Genomic DNA, 22,622 nt, shown 5'->3' on the forward strand with positions numbered 1-22,622 from the left:
GATCGGAAACCCGACGCATTATAACAAAAATTCATATATTAAAATCTTCGTATTCAACATAATTTATATTAACCCATCTTCGAAAAGTAAGATAATTAAAACCGGTAAACGATGGAACCGAAGGAACGTTTGAATCGGTTACGAAGGACATTAAAAATGCAATTGACAATTTTTGAACAAGAAATTGCCGGGGAGAGATTAGATGAAATAACGTTAGTAGGTCGATTTAAGAAAATCACGAAACACTTAGAAGCATACGATCAGGCACAACTGGAGTGTGATGATAAGGATTTAGGGGAAGAAGAAATACAAGAAGTAACGTTAATATTACGCCGGTACCATGCAATAGAAGCGAGAGTCCACCCAAATCCAGTACCCGCGGCTAACATCCCGAACGATAGCAGCATAATTTCAAATCAGACGAGTACGGCCGAACGACCGATTAAATTAAAACGAATTGAGATACCCAAATTTGATGGAAGATTAGAAAAATGGTTAGAATTTAAGAAAGGTTTTTTAACTCTGATAGACGCGCGGACCGACATATCCGATCTAGAAAAACACGCCTATCTTCGAGATGCATTGCAGGGCCGTGCACTCGAAGTGATTACACTATATTCAGGGGACGGGTCGAATTACAAACTCGCGTGGGAAGCATTATTAGAAAAATACGATAGAAAACGCGTACTGCTAGCAAGACTTCTCGACGCGATTCTGGATTTAACACACTCCGAGGATGATTCGGCAAGAGGGATTCAGAAACTCATAAGAGATACGGAGGCATATCTCAACATGATTGATTCGTTTAACGAGCCTCATGCCCTAACAGTGCGCGTTATCGAGCGCCTTTTACCTCGTCGCGTTCGGGAAGAATGGGATCGACAACTCAATTCGGACGATTACCCTACCCGCAAGGAACTTTATAAATTTTTAAAGGAGATAGACCACCGATACAGTGCTTCGGAGAAGCTAACGACGGATATTAAAGACGAGCCCCGCGAAAAACGTAAACGCACCGAACCGACCGCGTTACGACCGCGGAAACAACAAATTGTAAGACCCACGCGTACATTTCTCACGGAGATTAAACGGAAATGCACCCTTTGTAAAGGAAATTCTCACGCACTATTTCGTTGTAGTCGATACGGACGCATGACACCGCTCGAGCGATGGACAGTAGTAAAATCTCGGAGATTATGTCCAAATTGTTTAAAAAGACATGTAGGAAACTGTCCAAGTCCACATTGTCAGATTTGCTGCAGACCGCATCATACATCGTTACATCGGACTGATACGAATAATCACGCGGAAAATTATGAAAGCCCGTCGCCAAAAAGGGAAGCTGTCGCGACCGCGTCTCAAACCGATTCTAAAACATTATGACTTAAGCCAGTTTTTCACGTTAACCCGCGAGGTACAACGCCTCAATTACTCATGAGCGCGATGTGTCGCGTGAGAAGGGGGGACGGAACTTATAAGCAATGCCGCGCACTGTTAGACACCTGCGCAGCAGCGCATTTTATAACCGAAGACGTCGCGAAGGAATTACGTTTACCAATCAGACCGTATTCAATTCCTATCGATGCCATTAATGATACACGAACTCGATCGACGGGTATTATCGAGATAACAATTCAATCCTTAGATAGTCGATATAAACGGAACCTTTCCTTACTCATCGTACCCAAGATAGCCGACCAAGTTCCAAGCGAAGTCTTTCCTCGAGAACTTATTAAGATTCCAATCGATCGAAAATTAGCAGACCTCAGTTTCACTTACCGCGACCAGTGGATATTTTGATAGGTTCCGGAGCCACGTTATCCCTTATGTCCGTTGGACAATTTCGTTTGTCACGCGCCCGCGGCGATCTAATACTTCAAAAGACGCAGTTAGGTTGGGTAGTCGTCGGCGGAATCGACTCGGAAGAATCAAAAGAAGAAACCGCACTGTTCGCGACCACAGAGTTGAGAGACCAATTAGAAAGGTTTTGGTTAATCGAGGACGCGATCGTGACACGAACGGAAGGAACACAGGAAGTAGAATGCGAAACCCATTATACTCAAAATACAAAACGCGACGAAACGGGACGATATATAGTGCGTTTACCATTCCGCGAAAAGGGACACGATTACAGCGAGCTGTATCATATAGCTTTACGCCGCTTCCACAACCTATGGAAAAAGTTGAACGCGAACCCGGAACTTCGGAAAGAGTATGAGCGCACCATGCAGGAATATTTAACATTAGGACACATGTCGCTTGTCGAGGACGACCCGACGGGCGGCTGTTATCTTCCCCACCACGCCGTTATTAAATCAACCAGCACAACGACAAAGGTTCGAGTCGTATTTGACGCTTCTGCAAAGAATAATCAGGGCATTTCCCTTAATAGTACATTGTTAGTCGGACCTACGATACAGGACACATTAGTGGAACATTTACTGCGATTTCGTACATATCGATACGTGTTAACCGCGGATATAGAGAAAATGTATCGACAGATATGGATACATCCGGACGATCGGCAATATCAACGTATATTTTGGATACATAAGGATCGAATTCGTACGTTCGAGCTCAATACGGTTACATTCGGTATAGCGTCAGCACCCTTTCTCGCCATTCGGACCATAAAGCAACTAGCGAAGGATGAAAGCGTCAATTATCCCCTCGGAGCTGAGATTCTAAACCGAGATTTATACGTCGACGATCTCATCACGGGAACCGACGATGTGGAGACACTCGGGAGAATACGAGACCAGACCATCGAGATATTAAAACGAGGCGGTTTTAACATACGGCAATGGGCTTCCAATTATAGGCCGATTCTCGATAAATTAGATACAAAAAAGGTTAACGTCGAATTCTTCTCCGGAGAAACATCGATCCTAAAGACACTCGGAATTTCATGGAATACACATCATGATCATTTGATCTATACAGTCGCGCCGATAGACCTTCATGAGAAAATCACAAAACGTCGGATACTGTCGGAAATCGCGAAAATATATGACCCACTGGGATTATTAGGCCCCATTATCTTAACAGCTAAAATCTTGATCCAAGATTGCTGGAAAACTAAGGTCGAATGGGACGAGTCGGTACCTAATGCATTGCATTCCTCCTGGACAAGGTTCGCGGAACAATTAAAATTAATTGACAATTTGACCATTGAAAGACGTTTGATCATTGATAATCACGATGAAGTACAAATTCACGGATTTTGCGATGCGAGTCAGGCGGGTTACGGTGGCAGTTTATACGTAAGATCGCGAGATCAAGTTGGTAACGTACACGTACGATTATTCTGCGCGAAGAGCCGCGTGGCTCCACTTAAGGACACGACCATACCGCGATTAGAATTATGTGGAGCATTAACGCTTGCTCGACTATATAGAGAGATACGGGCATCTTGCGGAATAAGACCTAACAAGATAATCTTTTGGTCCGATTCCACGATTGTATTAGGTTGGTTAAGAAGGGATCCCAACACGTTGAAACAATTCACGGCGAATCGCGTACGCGAAATCCAGGAAATTTGTGTAGGGATCACGTGGCGGCACGTACGTACAGAGAACAATCCCGCGGACGCATTATCTCGCGGACAACTTCCACGCGAATTCATAAAAAACAATTCGTGGTTTCATGGCCCTTCTTGGCTTCGCCGACCGGAACTTGAATGGCCAATTCAGACCGAAACAGAGACAGACGAACTACCCGAACTTAAAAAAATTCCATTATTGATGACACGGATCGAACCGGAGAGCATCTTTCGGCGATTCTCTAACTACACGCGATTATTAAGAATCACAGCTAGATGTAGAAGATGGGTCAAAACCAATTCATATCGGGGAGAAATTTCGACCGCGGAAATAATAGATACAGAACGACACGTACTCAGGCTCATACAAAATGAACAATTTCGCGCCGAAAAGGATAGATTAACTGAATCGGGGGGAGTAAAGGGCGCAAGACTCGCCGCGCTAAACCCAATCATCGATGAAACGGGCTTGATTCGAGTAGGAGGCCGATTAAAGAATGCGAACTTACCTTTCCAGGAGAAATGTCCAATATTATTACCATCGCACCACCACGTGACCGATCTCCTCATCCGGAAATTCCATGAACAAAATTTTCACGCCGGCATACAAACTACTCTCTACGCTATACGCCAACGATTTTGGCTTTTGGACGGTAAGAATCAAGTGCGAAAAATCGTACGTCATTGCGTACGTTGCATTCGATTCCGTGCATCTGGCATACAATACAAAATGGGCGATCTACCGAGATCTCGAGTCCAAGAAACCATCGCGTTTTCCCACACTGGAGTGGATTTCTTTGGTCCAATCTACGTGAAAGAAAAGAAATACCGAAATAAGGGTCGCGTGAAGGTATACGGGTGCATCTTCGTCTGCATGTGCATAAAGGCCGTGCATATCGAGTTAGTCAGCGACTTGACAACAGACGCTTTTCTGGCCGCCTTTCGACGTTTCACGGGGCGAAGAGCGATTCCATCGCACGTATATTCGGATAACGGTACCAATTTTGTCGGAGCGAACAACCAATTAAGGGAATTATACGCGTTAATCGAATCGGAAGAGTTCAAAACAAAGATCCATAATTACGCGACCGACCAAAGAATCTCGTGGCACTTCAACCCCCCATTATCACCTCATTTCGGAGGTCTATGGGAGGCCGCGGTTAAGTCATTCAAACACCATTTTAGACGGGTGGTAGGAGAAGCCTTATTTACATATGAGGAACTGAACACATTCGCGATCGAAATCGAAGCCATATTAAATTCGAGACCTTTATGCCCTATTTCGTCAGATCCGAACGATGCGACAGCTCTAACACCTGCACATTTTTTAGTAGGAAGACCTCTTAATATGCTACCAGAAGAAAACTACGAAAACACGCCGATAAATCGACTATCGTCATGGAAGCACATTACAAAGGTGCGACAAGACTTCTGGCGACGGTGGTACATCGAATATTTACGCGAGCTGCAGAAACGACAGAAATGGAATAATTCCCAATATAAACTTGAGAAGGACACAATAGTCATCCTCATCGATAAAAATCAACCCTGCATGAGGTGGCAATTGGGACGGATCATAGACGTCCATCCCGGAGAAGACGACGTGGTTCGGGTAGTGACCATAAAAACTACTCACGGAAACATCAAGCGAAACGCGACAACCATCTGTCCTTTATTAAGTGATAGATGAATAGTTTAAATATACACGCTAGACGAAATATTAATACATAATGTAATTTGCAATAGATAAGCTTGTACGTACAAGATATATAAGTCGCCTGGCCAGCGACATTATAACGACGCTAAACGATCTACGACAAACCCATTGTAACCTAAATTAAGAAATTAACGTCATACCTACGTAGGTTAAGAATATTGTTGATAGGTACCCTCTCAACGGGGGGAGTATGTACGATCGGAATCGATCATAGCCGAAAATCGATTGTAACTAAAAAACGATATTTACTATGCGCCCACTAAATCGATGGAGAATACTAGTAACCCGACATCGATAACCCCCACCACTCGACCGTCGAGTGAGAGCACCCTGCAGGGCTCATTAAAAAAGACATTCGGTCTAGTCCACCGCTAGACGCCTACGAGGACACTTTTAGACAAATTAATCGGAGGCAAGGAGCGAGAGGAGCATAGAAAGACAAGGAGTTTATCTGTTAAGCGAATGTATCTTACAGATATTATAAATACGATAGTGAGAAGTAGAGGCGATAATTAACGGTGAGAGATATAATTTCTATTTCTTTCAACTTGATTACCCATCCGGGTAATCGTGACGAGAAGTTGATCACGGACTATGTCCGTTATCCATCGTCGTCCATTGTACTGATAACAACAGGGTTTTTTGCCGCAAGGCCTTTTCCCTGACGAGCCAATAAAGCATTGCACTTATTGGCTCAACCACGTGTTTTATTTTATTCTAATTCACCTTTTCACCTCCTTATAATAAGCTTAATCCAATCGCCGGAGGACTCCGTGTTGGAGGAATTTTGGCAAATACAGTGATTTCAAAATTTTAATTATAATTTTCACGTATGACCTTTAATCTTATATCTTATTATCTCTTTATAAATGTTTGAAATTTATATATATTATATTTAATAGATGTTTCATTTTAATCGTTTTGGTAAAATATTTTCGATAGTATCGGTTTCATCAACATACATTTTAAAAAAAGTTGTTAGCTTTTGAAAAGAAACCAGAAATATAATATTTATTGCAGTTATTTTATAAAGGCCGTTGCTATAAAGATACGAAAGTCATAACCATATTTTCTGTTCGAAATCGATACGCTAATTCTAACAAAAGTTTTAGGAAATATCAATACGAATCCAACGAGTATCAATATTTCATCAACATATTTCATCCAGTTATTACACGTTAAACAATGGCACAGTTTAAACATACATGTATTTGCAATAATCTGATGAATTTTTCTATAAATATGTGATTATAAAAGAATTTATTAATCAATCATATTTCTGGTTTTTAATTATTGTTTCACGTATTTTTAGGGTTTTGATCATTCGAAGCATAGTTCTCATGTGTTGTAAAATACGTTATTGTATGTTTAGTTTATTAAACTCCATCTTTAATGAAATATTAATGAAAAAGTATAGAGAACTGTAGATGTTCGTTAAATCAGTATTGAAATTCTCTAAAAGTTCTGTTAAGCTTAAAATGTCAATTTCCATTTAAAAGAATTAGTATTAGTATTTTTCTTTTGTATTCTAACAATAATTCCTTCATGAAATAGCTACAATAAATATTGCATCTTCTTCAAAAAAACTTAAAAATTTTTATATAAAACGTTTGTTAATACAATCATTAGTATCGAAGATATTTGTCTATTCTAATAACTTACTAGCAGAAATTAATATAATTTTATTACACTATGCTTCTTCTTATTTTCTATACTTTTAACTGAATTGATTTTTTTCTGTGATTAAAACTATTATTATTATTATTATATTTTAATTTAATAATTATCAATTAAAGTAATTGAAATCAACACACTATTGTATTATTAAAATATTATATATAAACAATGTAAGTAATTGTAATTGTGTGCAAAATTTGTCAAATATATTAAACACACAGATATAAAAATAAATTTTGAAATATTTAAAAAAGTAAAATACTTACACACATATACGCATACAGATTCTCGTAATAATTAAACCGAGCAATATTATTAATTTATAGAAGCTTTCAAACGAAGTGATTGTATTTAAATAATATTTAAAATAAAAGCAGTAAATAAATAAATATAGGTATCTCTGGTTTTGATTCTTGGCGAGAATTATAACAAGAATTCGTTTTTGTCGATTAATCTATAATATTTGCATGATTATCCGTAATATTCAGCAGGAAATTTGGTATCTTATATACCTATATATATATATATGTAGGATTCCAATATAAAGATGAATAGAATGTTTTAATGTAAATGCAATTTAATCTGATACAATACAATACAATAATAGATGTTCGCTGCTTAAAGGCTAAACGATGACTGACTTAAATCTTTGCGCTTTAGTCCACTGTTTATTTACATAGCAACGTACCGCTGCACGTCGCTACAACCCAACGGTCCTACCCACCATATCGTATTTTGTTTCATAGCTCCTTTGTCTAATTTCCCTTCCCACATATATATATATTATTTATTATTATTTATTTATATAATAATAATATAATATTATATATATAATAATATAATATAATATAATATTAATATAATATTATAATAATAATATAATATATATATATATATATATATATATATATATATATATATATTATAATAATAATATAATATTATATATATAATAATATATAATATTATATTATATATTATTTATTATTTATTTTACCCTGGAAGAAAATAATATTCGTATGTTCGAACAAAAACATGGAGGAGGATATATATGGCAGAGATTGTGTGAAAGATTTTTCGAGGTAACGATTTATTTCTTTTCTTTTCTATATGTTCTCGACTTTCTTTTATTTCACTATTTTCTTATACTTACGGTATCAACTAAAAACAATATGAAAAATTATATTAATTTTTATAAAATGAAATTAATTTAATGTTTATTTATATATTATTTAAATTTGACGCTTAAGTCCCATTAGCGCCGTTTAAATTGATCGTTATTAAATATTTGTGTACAATTTCTCACGTAAAACGTTATCATATTAATTATTTTTAAAGATTTCCTTAAAATATTCAAGCCATTAGTTCTTCTTCTTGTCTTATTCTCTTTTTTTCGGTAGATATGTGTAGCCTATTTTATTTTCTAAAAAAAATTAATTTGACCGGTTAAAATTATATGATATTTACTCTTGTAAGCTTTTACAACTGGTACAAAAATATGACTGCTTGAATGTGACATAACCAATGAAAAATGGAGTGAGCCTTTTTTACATTGTCTGAAGGAGGTGCTATCTTTCATTGCAAAAGTGTAAGCAGACCTTAGAATTGAACTTCACGTTACAATCCTTTGAGTGTAAGAGAGAACATTATAGTAAAATAGTTTAACGGTTTTTTCTTTGCACCTCAAGCTATAAAAGTTAATTTGAAGAAAGAAAATTAAAACTAATAATACTTTAACCTGTACGGAAAAGAGGTTCGAAAATACAAATAATCTAAAGTTCCAATTTTTGATCTTAAATTTATTTCTTATCAATTCGTACTTCACACCTTACAATCAGCAAAAACTCTCCATCGATCCTTACTAATCTGCTTCTTCTTTATTTCTTACTGTTTTTATAATATATATTATTTTTCTTGTTTCTTCTTTATTATACTACCTCACTGTTTTGCATATTCCGAGAACATTTAGAAATATACCTATGTTCGTAAAAAAATAACCTATAAAAGAAAAACCATCCTGTAGTATATCTCATTTGTCATTTACTTTTATTTTTTCGGTACCTTTTTAAAAGCATGTTATTCAAAAATTTATACTATTTTAAAGCATATACAAGCTTTGAAAAATATAATTATCAAATAAAAATTATAATTTACAAAATATTTACCTATTGTTTACACATTATGAACGATTAACCTATTTCTTTTCACTATCCTATAGGTCGCTACTTTGGAAATCAACTTTAAATATATACCCTGAAGGTGTATATATATATACAACAATTTTATTTTCATTTTTTTCAAAGTGCGCTTGCGCCTTGAATTTGTGGTTGCGCATTCTTATAAACTTATCTCCCACTCATGAAGTCGCCATTTCATAAATATTCAAAGTGTTTTAATTATTTTCAACTAATTAACGATAAATAAAAAATATTTAATAAAATAAAGTTGAAGAGCCGGACAAACAAAAAGTAGGCAATTGATTGAAAAGAAAAAACACTAGAAAACTTCATTGATTTGCTTAGAAATTAGAAGAAACATTTCAATATATGTAATTATTAATAACAAATTAAACAATTAATAAATAAAGTTAGCAATTAGGAATTTTAAATTAGCAAATAGATAGCAACTAAAGGCCCTTATTAATTTTTTACAGTTGCTGAAGTTCTGTGCCAACATTATAATGCTTTTTTTAACCGTCTAAAAAATTTTCCTATTTTATTAAAAAAATGTACTAGCATGCTTCTCAATCTATAGGTGCTCGCAGATTGTAAAATTTTCTACTGTAAGGGGCTTATCCTTTATAGCTTTTACTTCGAAAGATTTGTCAAAAATATTACAGTTCATATCACTGAATATAGTTTTCGCGAACGAAAAAAAGGGCGGATATCTTTGTAGGCAAGACCACGAACTTCTCGAAAAGATGAAAAATCAGGGATTTCCCACATGTCTTGGTTACTATTTGTGTAGAATTCAATGCTTTTTTGCCGAAGAAAGACCGTTTCGATCCTGGATGTGAGATAATTTCGAATTTTCCGGATGTTTTTTTTCGCTTCTTTAGAAAATTTTCAAATTTAATTGAAAAAATTTTCCACCATGCTTCTTGATGTATAGGAGCTCCCAAACTGTAGGATCTTCTACTGTGGGCCCATTATAGTCTATACTTCCAAAGATATGTAAAAATATTACAGTTCATACCACGGAATATAGTTTTCACAAACGAAAAAAAGGGCGGATTTCTTTGTAGGCAAGACCACGAACTTCTCGAAGAGATGAAAAATCAGTGCTTATCTACAAATTTTGGGTACTGTTTAGAATAAAATGCTTTTTCGCAGATGAAAGAACGTTTCGATCCTGGAAATGAAATTTTTTCGAGTTTTCTTATACTTTTTTTACGCTGCCACAGAAAATTTTTATATTTTATAGAAAAAAATTTCCCAGCATGCTCCTCGATCTATAGGTGCTCGCAGACTGTATTATCTTCTACTTTAAGCCGTTTCCAGCCTTTACTTCAAAAGATTTTTTTAAAATATTACAGTTCATAAAACTTAATATAGTTTTCGCGAACAAAAAAAAAAGAGGATTACTTTGTAAGAAAGACCGTACTTCTCGAAAAGATGAAAAATCAGCGGTTTCCTATATGTTTTGGGTTCTGTTTAGAATTAAATGCTTTTTCGCAGATAAAAGATCGTATCGATCCAGGGAATGAAATTTCTTCGATTTTTTTGATACATCTTTATCTGTGTTTTGGAAAATTTTCATAATTTATTAAAAAAATTTTCTAGCTTGCTGTCCCATCTTTATGTTTTTGCAAGATAAAATATTTTCTACTTTAAGCAACTTTTAGCCTTTTCTTTGAAAGTTTTGTCAAAAATATTGCAATTAAGACCACTGAATATAGTTTTCGCGAACGAAAAAAAGGGCGGATTTTTTTGTAAGCAAGACTACGAACTTCTAGAAAAGATGAAAAATCAGAGATTTCCTACACGTTTTAGTTACTGTTTGTGTAGAATTCAATGCTTTTTCGCCGAAGAAAGATTTTTCAATCCTGGGTGTGAGATATTTTCGAATTTTTCGGATGTTCTTTTCGCTTCTTTAGAAAATTTTCAAATTTTATTGAAAATATTTTCCACCATGCTTTTTGATTTATAGGTTCTAAAAAACTGTAGGATCTTCTACTGTGGGCCCATTATAGTCTATACTTCCAAAGATATGTCAAAAATATTACAATTCATACCACTGAATATAGTTTTTGCGTACGAAAAAAGGGCGGATTTCTTTGTAGGCAAGACCACGAACTTCTCGAAGAGATGAAAAATCAGCGCTTTCCTACATGTTTTGGGTACTGTTTGTGTAGAATTCAATGCTTTTTCGAAGATGAAAGATCGTTTCGACCCTTGGAATGAAATTTCTTCGATTTTTTGTAACCTATTTATCGCCGTTTTGGAAAATTTTCATAATTTATTAAAAAAATTTTCTAGCTTGCTGTCCCATCTTTATGTTTTTGCAAGATATATTTTTTACTTTAAGCAACTTTTAGCATTTTTTTTGGAAGTTCTGTCAAAAATATTGCAATTAATACCACTGAATATAGTTTTCGCGAACGAAAAAAAGGGCAGATTTCTTTGTAAGCAAGACTACGAACTTCTAGAAAAGATGAAAAATCAGAGATTTCCTACACGTTTTAGTTACTGTTTGTGTAGAATTCAATGCTTTTTCGCCGAAGAAAGATTTTTCAATCCTGGGTGTGAGATATTTTCGAATTTTCGGATGTTCTTTCGCTTCTTTAGAAAATTTTCAAATTTTATTGAAAATATTTTCCACCATGCTTTTTGATTTATAGGTTCTAAAAAACTGTAGGATCTTCTACTGTGGGCCCATTATAGTCTATACTTCCAAAGATATGTCAAAAATATTACAATTCATACCACTGAATATAGTTTTTGCGTACGAAAAAAAGGGCGGATTTCTTTGTAGGCAAGACCACGAACTTCTCGAAGAGATGAAAATCAGCGCTTTCCTACATGTTTTGGGTACTGTTTGTGTAGAATTCAATGCTTTTTCGAAGATGAAAGATCGTTTCGACCCTTGGAATGAAATTTCTTCGATTTTTTGTAACCTATTTATCGCCGTTTTGGAAAATTTTCATAATTTATTAAAAAAATTTTCTAGCTTGCTGTCCCATCTTTATGTTTTTGCAAGATATATTTTTACTTTAAGCAACTTTTAGCATTTTTTTTTGAAGTTCTGTCAAAAATATTGCAATTAATACCACTGAATATAGTTTTCGCGAACGAAAAAAAGGGCAGATTTCTTTGTAAGCAAGACCACGAACTTCTCGAAAAGATGAAAAATTAAGGGATTCCTACAAGTTTTGGTTACTTTTTGTGTAGAAAACAATGTTTTTTTGCCGAAGAAAGACCGTTTCGATCCTGGTTCTGAGATAATTTCGAATTTTTCGGATGTTTTTTTCGCTTCTTTAGAAAATTTTCAAATTTAATTGAAAAAATTTTCCACCATGTGTCTTGATGTATAGGAGCTCCCAAACTGTAGGATCTTCTACTGTGGGCCCATTATAGTCTATACTTCCAAAGATATGTAAAAATATTACAGTTCATACCACGGAATATAGTTTTCACAAACGAAAAAAAGGGCGGATTTCTTTGTAGGCAAGACCACGAACTTCTCGAAGAGATGAAAAATCAGTGCTTATCTACATATTTTGGGTACTGTTTAGAATAAAATGCTTTTTCGCAGATGAAAGAACGTTTCGATCCTGGAAATGAAATTTTTTCGAGTTTTCTTATACTTTTTTTACGCTGCCACAGAAAATTTTTATATTTTATAGAAAAAAATTTCCCAGCATGCTCCTCGATCTATAGGTGCTCGCAGACTGTATTATCTTCTACTTTAAGCCGTTTCCAGCCTTTACTTCAAAAGATTTTTTTAAAATATTACAGTTCATAAAACTTAATATAGTTTTCGCGAACAAAAAAAAAAGAGGATTACTTTGTAAGAAAGACCGTACTTCTCGAAAAGATGAAAAATCAGCGGTTTCCTATATGTTTTGGGTTCTGTTTAGAATTAAATGCTTTTTCGCAGATAAAAGATCGTATCGATCCAGGGAATGAAATTTCTTCGATTTTTTTGATACATCTTTATCTGTGTTTTGGAAAATTTTCATAATTTATTAAAAAAATTTTCTAGCTTGCTGTCCCATCTTTATTTTTTTGCAAGATATATTTTTTTCATTAAGCAACTTTTAGCATTTTTTTTGGAAGTTTTGTCAAAAATATTGTAATAAATTCCACTGAATATAGTTTTCGCGAACGAAAAAAAGGGCAGATTTCTTTGTAAGCAAGACCACGAACTTCTCGAAAAGATGAAAAATCAGGGATTTCCTACAAGTTTTGGTTACTGTTTGTGTAGAATACAATGTTTTTTCGCCGAAGAAAGATCGTTTCGATCCTGGGTGAAAGATATTTTCGAATTTTTCGGATGTTTTTTTTCGCTTCTTTAGAAAATTTTGATATTTTATTGAAAAAATTTTCCACCATGCTTCTTGATGTATAGGTGCTCGCAAACTGTAGGATCTTCTACTGTAAGCACATTATAGTCTATACTTCGAAGTATTTGTCTAAAATATTACAGTTCATACCATTGAATACAGTTTTCACAAACGAAAAAAAGGACGGATTTCTTAGTAGGCAAGAACACGAACTTCTCGAAGAGATGAAAATTCAGCGATTGCCTACATGTTTTGGGTACTGTTTTGTAGAATTCAATGCTTTTTCGAAGATGAAAGATCGTTTCGACCCTAGGAATGAAATATCTTCGATTTTTTTGTTAACTATTTATCGCCGTTTTGGAAAAATTTCATATTTTATTAAAAAAATTTTCTAGCTTGCATTCCCATCTGTACGTTTTTGCAAGATAAAATATTTTCTACTTTAAGCAACTTTTAGCCTTTTCTTTGAAAGTTTTGTCAAAAATATTGCAATGAAGACCACTGAATGTAGTTTTCGCGAACGAAAAAAAGGGCGGATTTTTTTGTAAGCAAGACTACGAACTTCTCGAAAAGATGAAAAATCAGAGATTTCCTACATGTTTTGGTTACTGTTTGTGTAGAATTCAATGCTTTTTCGCCGAAGAAAGATCGTTACGATCCTGGGTGTGAGATATTTTCGAATTTTTCGGATGTTCTTTTCGCTTCTTTAGAAAATTTTCAAATTTTATTGAAAAAATTTTCCACCATGCTTTTTGATTTATAGGTGCTAAAAAACTGTAGGATCTTCTACTGTGGGCCCATTATAGTCTATACTTCCAAAGATATGTCAAAAATATTACAATTCATACCACTGAATATAGTTTTTGCGTACGAAAAAAAGGGCGGATTTCTTTGTAGGCAAGACCACGAACTTCTCGAAGAGATGAAAAATCAGCGCTTTCCTGCATGTTTTGGGTACTGTTTGTGTAGAATTCAATGCTTTTTCGAAGATGAAAGATCGTTTCGACCCTGGGAATGAAATTTCTTCGATTTTTTGTTACCTATTTATCGCAGTTTTGGAAAATTTTCATATTTTATTAAAATAATTTTCTAGCTTGCTGTCCCATCTGTATGTTTTTGCAAGATATATTTTTTACTTTAAGCAACATTTAGCATTTTTTTTGAAAGTTTTGTCAAAAATATTGCAATTAATACTGTTGCGCAATCCTACGCAAGCGAGTGAGTGGGAATCGTTTCGTGACATGTCGAGACGTATCGGTAATCGCCGAGATATAGGGACAAAAAACATCTTAGTTACGGTGTACTGAATGTTCGCATCAAACTCCGTGTAGGGCGCTTGTGTCGTCTGGCACTTTGGCGCTCCGACTGACGGTGGTGCAATCATTACATGTGATTGGACAGCCGTCCCGCCAATAGAAAGCCGCGACATCCCGGGCAGAGGAAAAAGGGACTAGGGAGCAGGCAGAGGAGTTAGTTACCAAAGAGAGCGGATGAAACAAAAGAAAGACACATGTATCCGTTGTAAAGATTTGTTATTTCAACGTTGTTAAAAATATATCGTTGTTATTTGTTACACGAGTGATATTAATTCTTGTTATCCGCCTACGTAAAACCTATAATTTCCCTATGCTATTATTTGGCTAATAGAGCACGCCACATAATTGGTGACCCCGAACGTCGAACAGAAGTATAAACCACATGTTCCGATTATAAGCAAAAAAGGGAAAATGTCGGTAAGCCGAACTCCTCTAGTTGATAGAAGTGCCCAGGAGGTAGAACAAATGGATTCAGGAGAATCGATATAGACGGGAAAAGTGAGACTGAAAAGGAAATCCAGGCGAACGAATTCAGGAACGTAAGACTGCATACATTTTGGCGTAACAGACCAAAATTATGGTTTTTACAGCTAGAAGGAGAATTTGCAGTCTACAGGATTCGGTCAGACGAAATTAAGTATAGCGCAGTCTTGAGGCACTTAGACGAGCAGGTAATGTTAAGTGTGGCAGATATTGTAGAGCAGCCACCTCAGACTGGCAAGTATGAGCGACTAAAGACAGCTCTAATTGAGCGCTATACAGATTCTGTAGGAAAACGGCTAAGGTCGCTCCTGGGAGGAATAGAGTTAGATGATAAGACTCCGTCAGTGCTGCTTAGAGAAATGCGTACACTAGCAGGAGGTGATGTACACGAGGATATGTTACGTACGATTTGGACACAAGGATTACCACAGCGTATACAAGAGCTCCTGGCAATCTCGGACGAGTGCGGTTTAGATAAAATGGCGGCCATAGCCGACAGGGCTATGGAAGTAACAGCAACACCAAGCATAGCGAGTGTCGATAGCTCTAGTAGAGAGGAGGTTATGCAGTTAAGGGAAGAAGTTGGAAGACTGACTGCTACCATAGCCGCGATGTCCAAAAACCGGGGGAAGTCAAGGCAAGCACAACCAACCTGTAGGAGTCGTGCTAAGGCAGACAATAATACTGTAGATGGGTGGTGTTTCTACCATAGGCGCTACAAGGAGAAAGCGTTTAGGTGTATTTTACCGTGCAAGGCACCCTACCCGCTTGCCGGTCAGGGAAACGAGTAAAACATCCTGAAATAGGAGCCGTTCAGGACAGTGGCATTTCGCAAAAGAGGCTTCATATTACTGATACTGTTAATAATATCAGGTTCTTGATCGATACAGGGGCTGACATCTCGCTGCTGCCAGTAAGATTTGTTAAAGGCAAACCAAGACGAACAGCGATGCAGTTGTTTACAGCTAACAATGTACCAATTTATACCTATGGTGAGAAGTTGCTGGAGCTGAACTTGCGGTTGCGCAGGCAATTCAGATGGAAATTCTGCGTAGCTGATGTTAACTGTGCGATAATTGGTGCAGATTTCCTTCACTACTACAATTTAAGTGTAGACCTTCGTAGTAGTCACTGAAGGACAACCACACCGGGGCAACAAGAGTAGCGAGTTTGACTAGTCAGCCACATATATCGATAATGACAGTCAGATCTACGGATGAACAGTATTTTATGTTAAAGGAATTTGCAGGGCTGACTAAACCATTCACTCACCTAGGGCCGTGTCAGAAGGGAGTAGCTCATTATATCGAGACGGAAGGGCCACCAGTAGCCTATCCCTTCCGCAGGCTTCCCCCTGAAAAACTAGAAGCAGCTAAAGCCGAATTTCGATATTTGGTGGAAATGGGGATCTGCAGACCATCAAAGAGCCCTTGGGCGGCACCGCTGCACTTGGTTCCCAAGAAACAGCCAGGCGTTTGGCGACCTTGTGGAGATTATCGCGGTTTAAATGCTGTCACTAAACCAGATAAATATCCTCTACCGCACATCCATGATTTCGCACACGGGTTATATGGGAAAACCGTGTTCTCGACAATAGATCTGAAAAGAGCATATCACCAAATTCCAGTTGCTGAGTCAGACATCCAGAAAACTGCAGTAACGACACCGTTCGGACTTTTCGAATTCCTTACAATGCCATTTGGTCTAAAAAACGCAGCCAGACATTCCAACGATTTATTAATTCTTTGTTCCAGGATTTAGGCTACGTTTATTGTTACATAGATGATATACTGGTCGCTTCCGAAAACCGGGAAAAACATAGGGAACATCTACGTACAGTACTTAGCAGGTTACAAAAGGCAGGCATTACGATTAACGTAGACAAGTGCAATTTTGAAGCTGATAGGGTGGAATATTTGGGGTATTCAGTTGATAAGAAAGGAGTAAAGCCACTGCCAAAGAGGCAGAGGCGATAATGAATTATCCTAGACCAAAGACGGTGGTAGAGTTAAGAAGGTTCCTGGGTCTTGTTAATTATTACAGGAGGTGTATTAAAGGGGCGGCACAAGCCAAGTGAAGCTGACTGAATTTCTCACAGACAGCCGCAAAAATGACAAGCGCCCAGTGCCATGGACGAGGGAAGCGATAGAGGCGTTTGACCGCTGCAAGCAGGCGCTAGCCGAAGCTACAAAGCTAGCACATCCAAAGCCAGCCGCACCACTTGTCCTAACCACGGATGCATCAGACGTAGCGATAGGCGCAACGTTAGAGCAAGTCGATGGATATGTAAGACAGCCTTTGATGTTCTTTTCAAAAAAACTTTCGGAGACGCAACGTCGGTACAGCACGTATGACCGTGAGTTACTGGCGGTATACGAAGCAATTAAATATTCGAAGGGATTTCATCGAAGGAAGGCAGTTAACAATACGTTCGGACCACAAGCCCTTAACTTTCGCATTTCAGCAGAGGTTAAATAAGGCATCACCGCGTCAGGCGAGACAGCTAGAGTTTATTGCACAGTTCTCCACTCAGATTGTCCATGTGGGGGGTTCTGAGAACATTGTGGCAGACGCACTGTCCCGTATAGAAGCTGTCAACGTCCCAGTAATAGTTTCTACGGAAGAGTTAGCTCTCGAACAAAGTAGAGATGAGGAGCTAAGGCACATCTTAGCTAGCAGTTCCAAATTACAACTTAGATCATTTACATTGGCAGGGCAGGAATGTCCATTGTATTGCAAGAGTAGGGAAGAAGCTATTGTACCTTATGTCCCTAAGGTATTGAGGAAAAAGATCTTTGACGTAGTACATGGGCTAGCACATCCGAGTGCAAGGGCTACCAGACAGCAAATAAGACAGAAGTTTGTATGGCCAGGGATGAACAAGCAAATCGCGCTATGGTCAAGGACGTGTTTACCCTGTCAGGCAACAAAAATACAACGACACAATAAAGCAATGCCCGACAAAATTGCAATACCAGATGAACGTTTTCGTCACATTCACTTAGATCTTATCGGACCGTTACCTGTCTGCAAAGGGTTTAGGTATTGTCTTACTATGATAGACCGATTTACGAGATGGCCAGAAGCAATCCCGATTGCTGACATTACAGCAGAGTCAGTAGCAAGAGCGTTTTTCGAGACATGGGTAGCGCGATTTGGAGTGCCTACGGTCATCACTACGGACCAAGGATCGCAATTCGAAGCAGAACTGTTCAAAAAATTGACCGAGCTATTGGGGTGTTCGAGAACAAGGTCTTCACCATATCACCCTCAATCAAACGGTATTTTGGAAAGATGGCATCGAACGCTAAAGACAGCGATAGTTTGCCAACTAGGAAAAGAGAAAAATTGGTTAGAAGTATTGCCAATAGTTCTTCTAGGGTTGCGCACAGCTTATAAAGAAGATATCAAATGCTCGACGGCAGAAATGCTGTATGGTTCAACACTCAAACTGCCTGGAGAGTTTTTCGAGGACAATCATTTACGAGTTAAACCGGAAATATTCGTACAGGACCTAAGGAGCGGATGCGAAGAATTCGCCCTAGAGAGGCAGCACATCACGCAAAGAATGTACCTTTTGTGCATAAAGGGTTGCAGCAAGCAACACACGCCTTTTTAAGAGACGATACGATACGGCAACCGCTACAACCACCGTATCACGGCCCTTATGAAATTTTGGCTCGAGTTAACCAGAAGCTTTACACGGTGTTGGTAAAAGGCAAGCCATGCAACATTTCAATCGAGAGACTAAAACCTGCATTTTTAGATGTTACAGAATTCCAGCAGGACACAGCGCAAGCTTCGCAGGTCCCTGAATTAAGAACATACCCGGGCGCTAAAGCCAAACAACGAGTCAACTTGTAGAACTCTGGAGGGGAGTACTTTGGCGCTCCGACTGGCGGTGGTGCAATCATTACATGTGATTGGACAGCTGTCCCGCCAATAGAAAGCCGCGACATCCCGGGCAGAGGAAAAAGGGACTAGGGAGCGGGCAGAGGAGTTAGTTACTAAAGAGAGGGGATAAAGAAAAGAAAGACACATGTACCCGTTGTAAAAGATTTGTTATTTCAACGTTGTTAAAATATATCGTTGTTATTTGTTACACGAGTGATATTAATTCTTGTTATCCGCTTACGTAAAACCTATAATTTCCCTATGCTATTATTTGGCTAATAGAGCACGCCACAGCACGCGTTCTCCCACTATTTCTATTAGTCCAATCAAATGCAACGACAGCTATGGTTTCTACGGGTTTTTCTATAAAAGCTCGTGCTTTCACGCTTCAACATGATTCTACCACGAGACCTGCGAGCGATTACCTCGAAGAGAACTACACTCCTGCGCTACTATTACATCAGCGGAACAAAGGAACAAGAGAAGAAGGCCATGTGGTCAGAATTATATTATCTTTGGATTAACATGATCAGCGATAGCTGCCGATAGGCAAGCCAGCGACACATCAACATCAACTGTATTTCAACCAGGGTTTTTATGCCGAAAGGCTTTTCCCTGCAACGAGCAAAATAAATCGTACTTATTAGTACTGACTGGGCTCAAAAAATTTATTTTAATTTATTTTCACCTACCCTCATTCCTAGTCCACTTATAAGTGCATTTTCAACGACAAGAAAATCACCGGAGTACCGATACAAGGCGTCCGTCGTTCAACAAATACCACTGAATATAGTTTTCGCGAACGAAAAAAAGGGCGAATTTCTTTGTAAGCAAGACAACGAACTTCTCGAAAAGATGAAAAAACAGGGATTTGCTACATGTTTTGGTTACTGTTTGTGTAGAATTCAATGCTTTTTCGCTAAAGAAAGACCGTTTCGATCCTGGGTGTGAGATAATTTCGAATTTTTCGGATGTTTTTTTTCGCTTCTTTAGAAAATTTTCTAATTTTATTAAAAAAATTTTCAACCATGTTTCTTGATGTATAGGTGCTCACAAACTGTAGGATCTTCTACTGTAAGCCCATTATAGTCTATACTTCCAAAGATATGTCAAAAATATTACAATTCATACCATTGAATATAGTTTACGCGAACGAAAGAAAGGGCGGATTTCTTTGTAGGCAAGACAACGAACTTCTGAAAGAGATGAAAAATAAGCGATTACCTATATGTTTTAGATTCTGTTTGTGTAGAATTTAATGCTTTCTCGCCGATGAATGATCGTTTTGATTCTGGGAGTGAAATTTTTTTCGAGTTTTTTGTTACCTATTTATCGCTTTTTTGGAAAATTTTCATATTTTATTAAAAAAATTTTCTAGCTTGCATTCCCATCTGTACGTTTTTCAAGATAAAATATTTTTTACTTTAAGCAACTTTTAGCCTTTTCTTTGAAAGATTTGTCAAAAATATTGCAATAAATTCCACTGAATATAGTTTTCGCGAACGAAAAAAAGGGCCGATTTCTTTGTAGGCAAGACCGAAAACTTCTCGAGAAAATGAAAAATCAGGGATTTCCTACATGTTTTGGTTACTGTTTGTGTAGAATTTAATGCTTTTTCGCTGAAGAAAGATCGTTTCGATCCTGGTTGTGAGATATTTTTGAATTTTTCGGATGTTTTTTTTCGCTTCTTTAGAAAATTTTCAAATTTTATTGAAAAAATTTTCCACTAATGTTTCTTGATTTATAGGTGTTCACAAACTGTAGGATCTTCTACTGTAAGTTCATTATAGCCTATACTTCCAAAGATATGTCAAAAATATTACAATTCATACCACTGAATAACTCCGCCTGCATGATCGCAGATCAGCGATCATGTTGCCGGTCCTAAGCACGGGAAAAGGAGGAAGGTTGTTGGATCAGGCTAGCTCCCTACCCAACGTAAAAAAAAAAAAAAAAAATTGCTCATAGAAACGATACTCTGCCTCGGAATAGGACTGATCTACAGATGACCATCTATGCAAGGAAAAGGACTACGAAAAGGACAACGAATTGGAAAAAAAAACACATTATACGTCTGGCTACCTGGAACATCAAATCATTCAATAATAAAGATCAAGAAACCCTGAAAGAACTGAAAGATAATAACATCGATATATGCGCCTTACAAGAAACAAAAAAGAAAGGCAAAGGACAAATACAGTACGAAGACTACTTAGTGATCTATAGTGGTGTAGAAAAACAAATCAGGGCAAAAGAAGGGGTAGCCATCGCAGTGTCTAAGAAGTATCAAAATAACATACAAGAATGTAGCTACGTATCTTCACGAATCTTGGTTGTAAAAATGAAAGCGGAAGACCAAAAATTAAATATAGTGTCAATTTATGCACCCGAAGATAATAAACCGAAGGAAGAAAGAGAAGCCTTCTACGACCAACTACAAAATTTAGTCGGATCATTACCAAGTAACCAACAAATGATAATCCTTGGAGATTTTAACGCCCGCATCGGAAACGAAATAATACCTGGAATAAAACAAAGGTTCAACGAAAACGTGTTAAATGACAATGGAGAACTAATGACACAGCTATGCACATTTAACGAGCTAAGGATTAATAATACATTTTACAATCATAAGAAACACTATAAATTTACATACAGCAACACCAGAGGCTTCAGGTCTACAATTGATTACATTGTTACCAACAGATACGTCCAACCAAACCAAATATTAGATATCAGGACGTTAAATTCCGCGAATGTAGGAAGCGATCATAGCCTGCTATTAGCAAAGATAAGAATGAAGTTTAAACCCCAAAGAAATCTTGCACGAGCAACTCAAGAATTGAAAATAAACATCGAGTCACTATGGAACTTACCAACCAAACAACTATACGAGAACAGGTTGAAAGAAAAAATCGAAAAAAGCCCAATAAAAGAAGAAGATAACATAAACATAGCCTGGAAGAAACTAAGAACCAACATTTTAGAAGCTGCATATGAAGCCCTGGGAACACGAACTGTAAAAAACCGGGCTAGAATGATCAAAACTCCTTGGTTCCGCCCAGAGATTAAGGAAATATGCAAAAAAAAGAAAATAGCATACCTTAACTATAGGACATTAAGAACACCTGAGTCATACGAAACGTATAGACGAATCCGGAATCAAACAGCGACATTAGTAAGGCAAACAAAGCAAAATTATTGGGAGATTTTTTCGAAAAGAATGGAGAGTGACTTCTATGGACTCCAAAAACAAATCTGGCGATTTATTAGAAATCAAAGAAAGGAGGTCAATGAAATGATAGAAACAAACCAGATCACAAAAGAAAATTGGATTAACTATCTAACAGAGCTCTATAAATCAGAAGAACCTTAAACGGAACTAAATACGCCAGAAATAATAACCAGAAGCGACATACAAATTGAGTCCAGTGATGTAGAAACAGCTATTCGAAGACTAAAGAATAGGAAGAGCCCAGGGCAAGATGT

At 37.1% G+C, this 22,622-nt stretch overlaps 3 protein-coding genes and 1 long non-coding RNA gene across 4 annotated transcripts; all 4 read left to right on the forward strand.

Moving 5' to 3' along the window:
- Positions 1-156: 156 nt before the first annotated feature.
- LOC122516138 lies at positions 157-1,383 on the forward strand. The gene has a single exon (XM_043633711.1). The coding sequence runs from the start codon at positions 157-159 to the stop codon at positions 1,381-1,383; it is 1,227 nt and encodes a 408-aa protein (XP_043489646.1).
- Positions 1,384-1,826: 443 nt separating this feature from the next.
- LOC122516139 lies at positions 1,827-5,231 on the forward strand. Its single transcript, XM_043633712.1, has one exon. The coding sequence runs from the start codon at positions 1,827-1,829 to the stop codon at positions 5,229-5,231; it is 3,405 nt and encodes a 1,134-aa protein (XP_043489647.1).
- A 9,936-nt stretch (positions 5,232-15,167) lies between these two features.
- LOC122516140 lies at positions 15,168-16,226 on the forward strand. The gene is made up of 2 exons (XM_043633713.1): positions 15,168-15,212; positions 15,347-16,226. The coding sequence occupies exons 1-2, from the start codon at positions 15,168-15,170 to the stop codon at positions 16,028-16,030; spliced, it is 729 nt and encodes a 242-aa protein (XP_043489648.1). The 3' UTR covers positions 16,031-16,226.
- A 2,538-nt stretch (positions 16,227-18,764) lies between these two features.
- On the forward strand, positions 18,765-19,341 carry LOC122516232. The gene is made up of 2 exons (XR_006303512.1): positions 18,765-18,950; positions 19,006-19,341. It is a non-coding gene; the product is annotated as an uncharacterized LOC122516232 (long non-coding RNA).
- Positions 19,342-22,622: the final 3,281 nt, after the last annotated feature.

Source organism: Polistes fuscatus, unplaced genomic scaffold, assembly GCF_010416935.1.
Source record: "Polistes fuscatus isolate 324 unplaced genomic scaffold, CU_Pfus_HIC Scaffold2, whole genome shotgun sequence".
In the NCBI taxonomy this organism is placed as follows: Eukaryota; Metazoa; Arthropoda; class Insecta; order Hymenoptera; family Vespidae; genus Polistes; species Polistes fuscatus.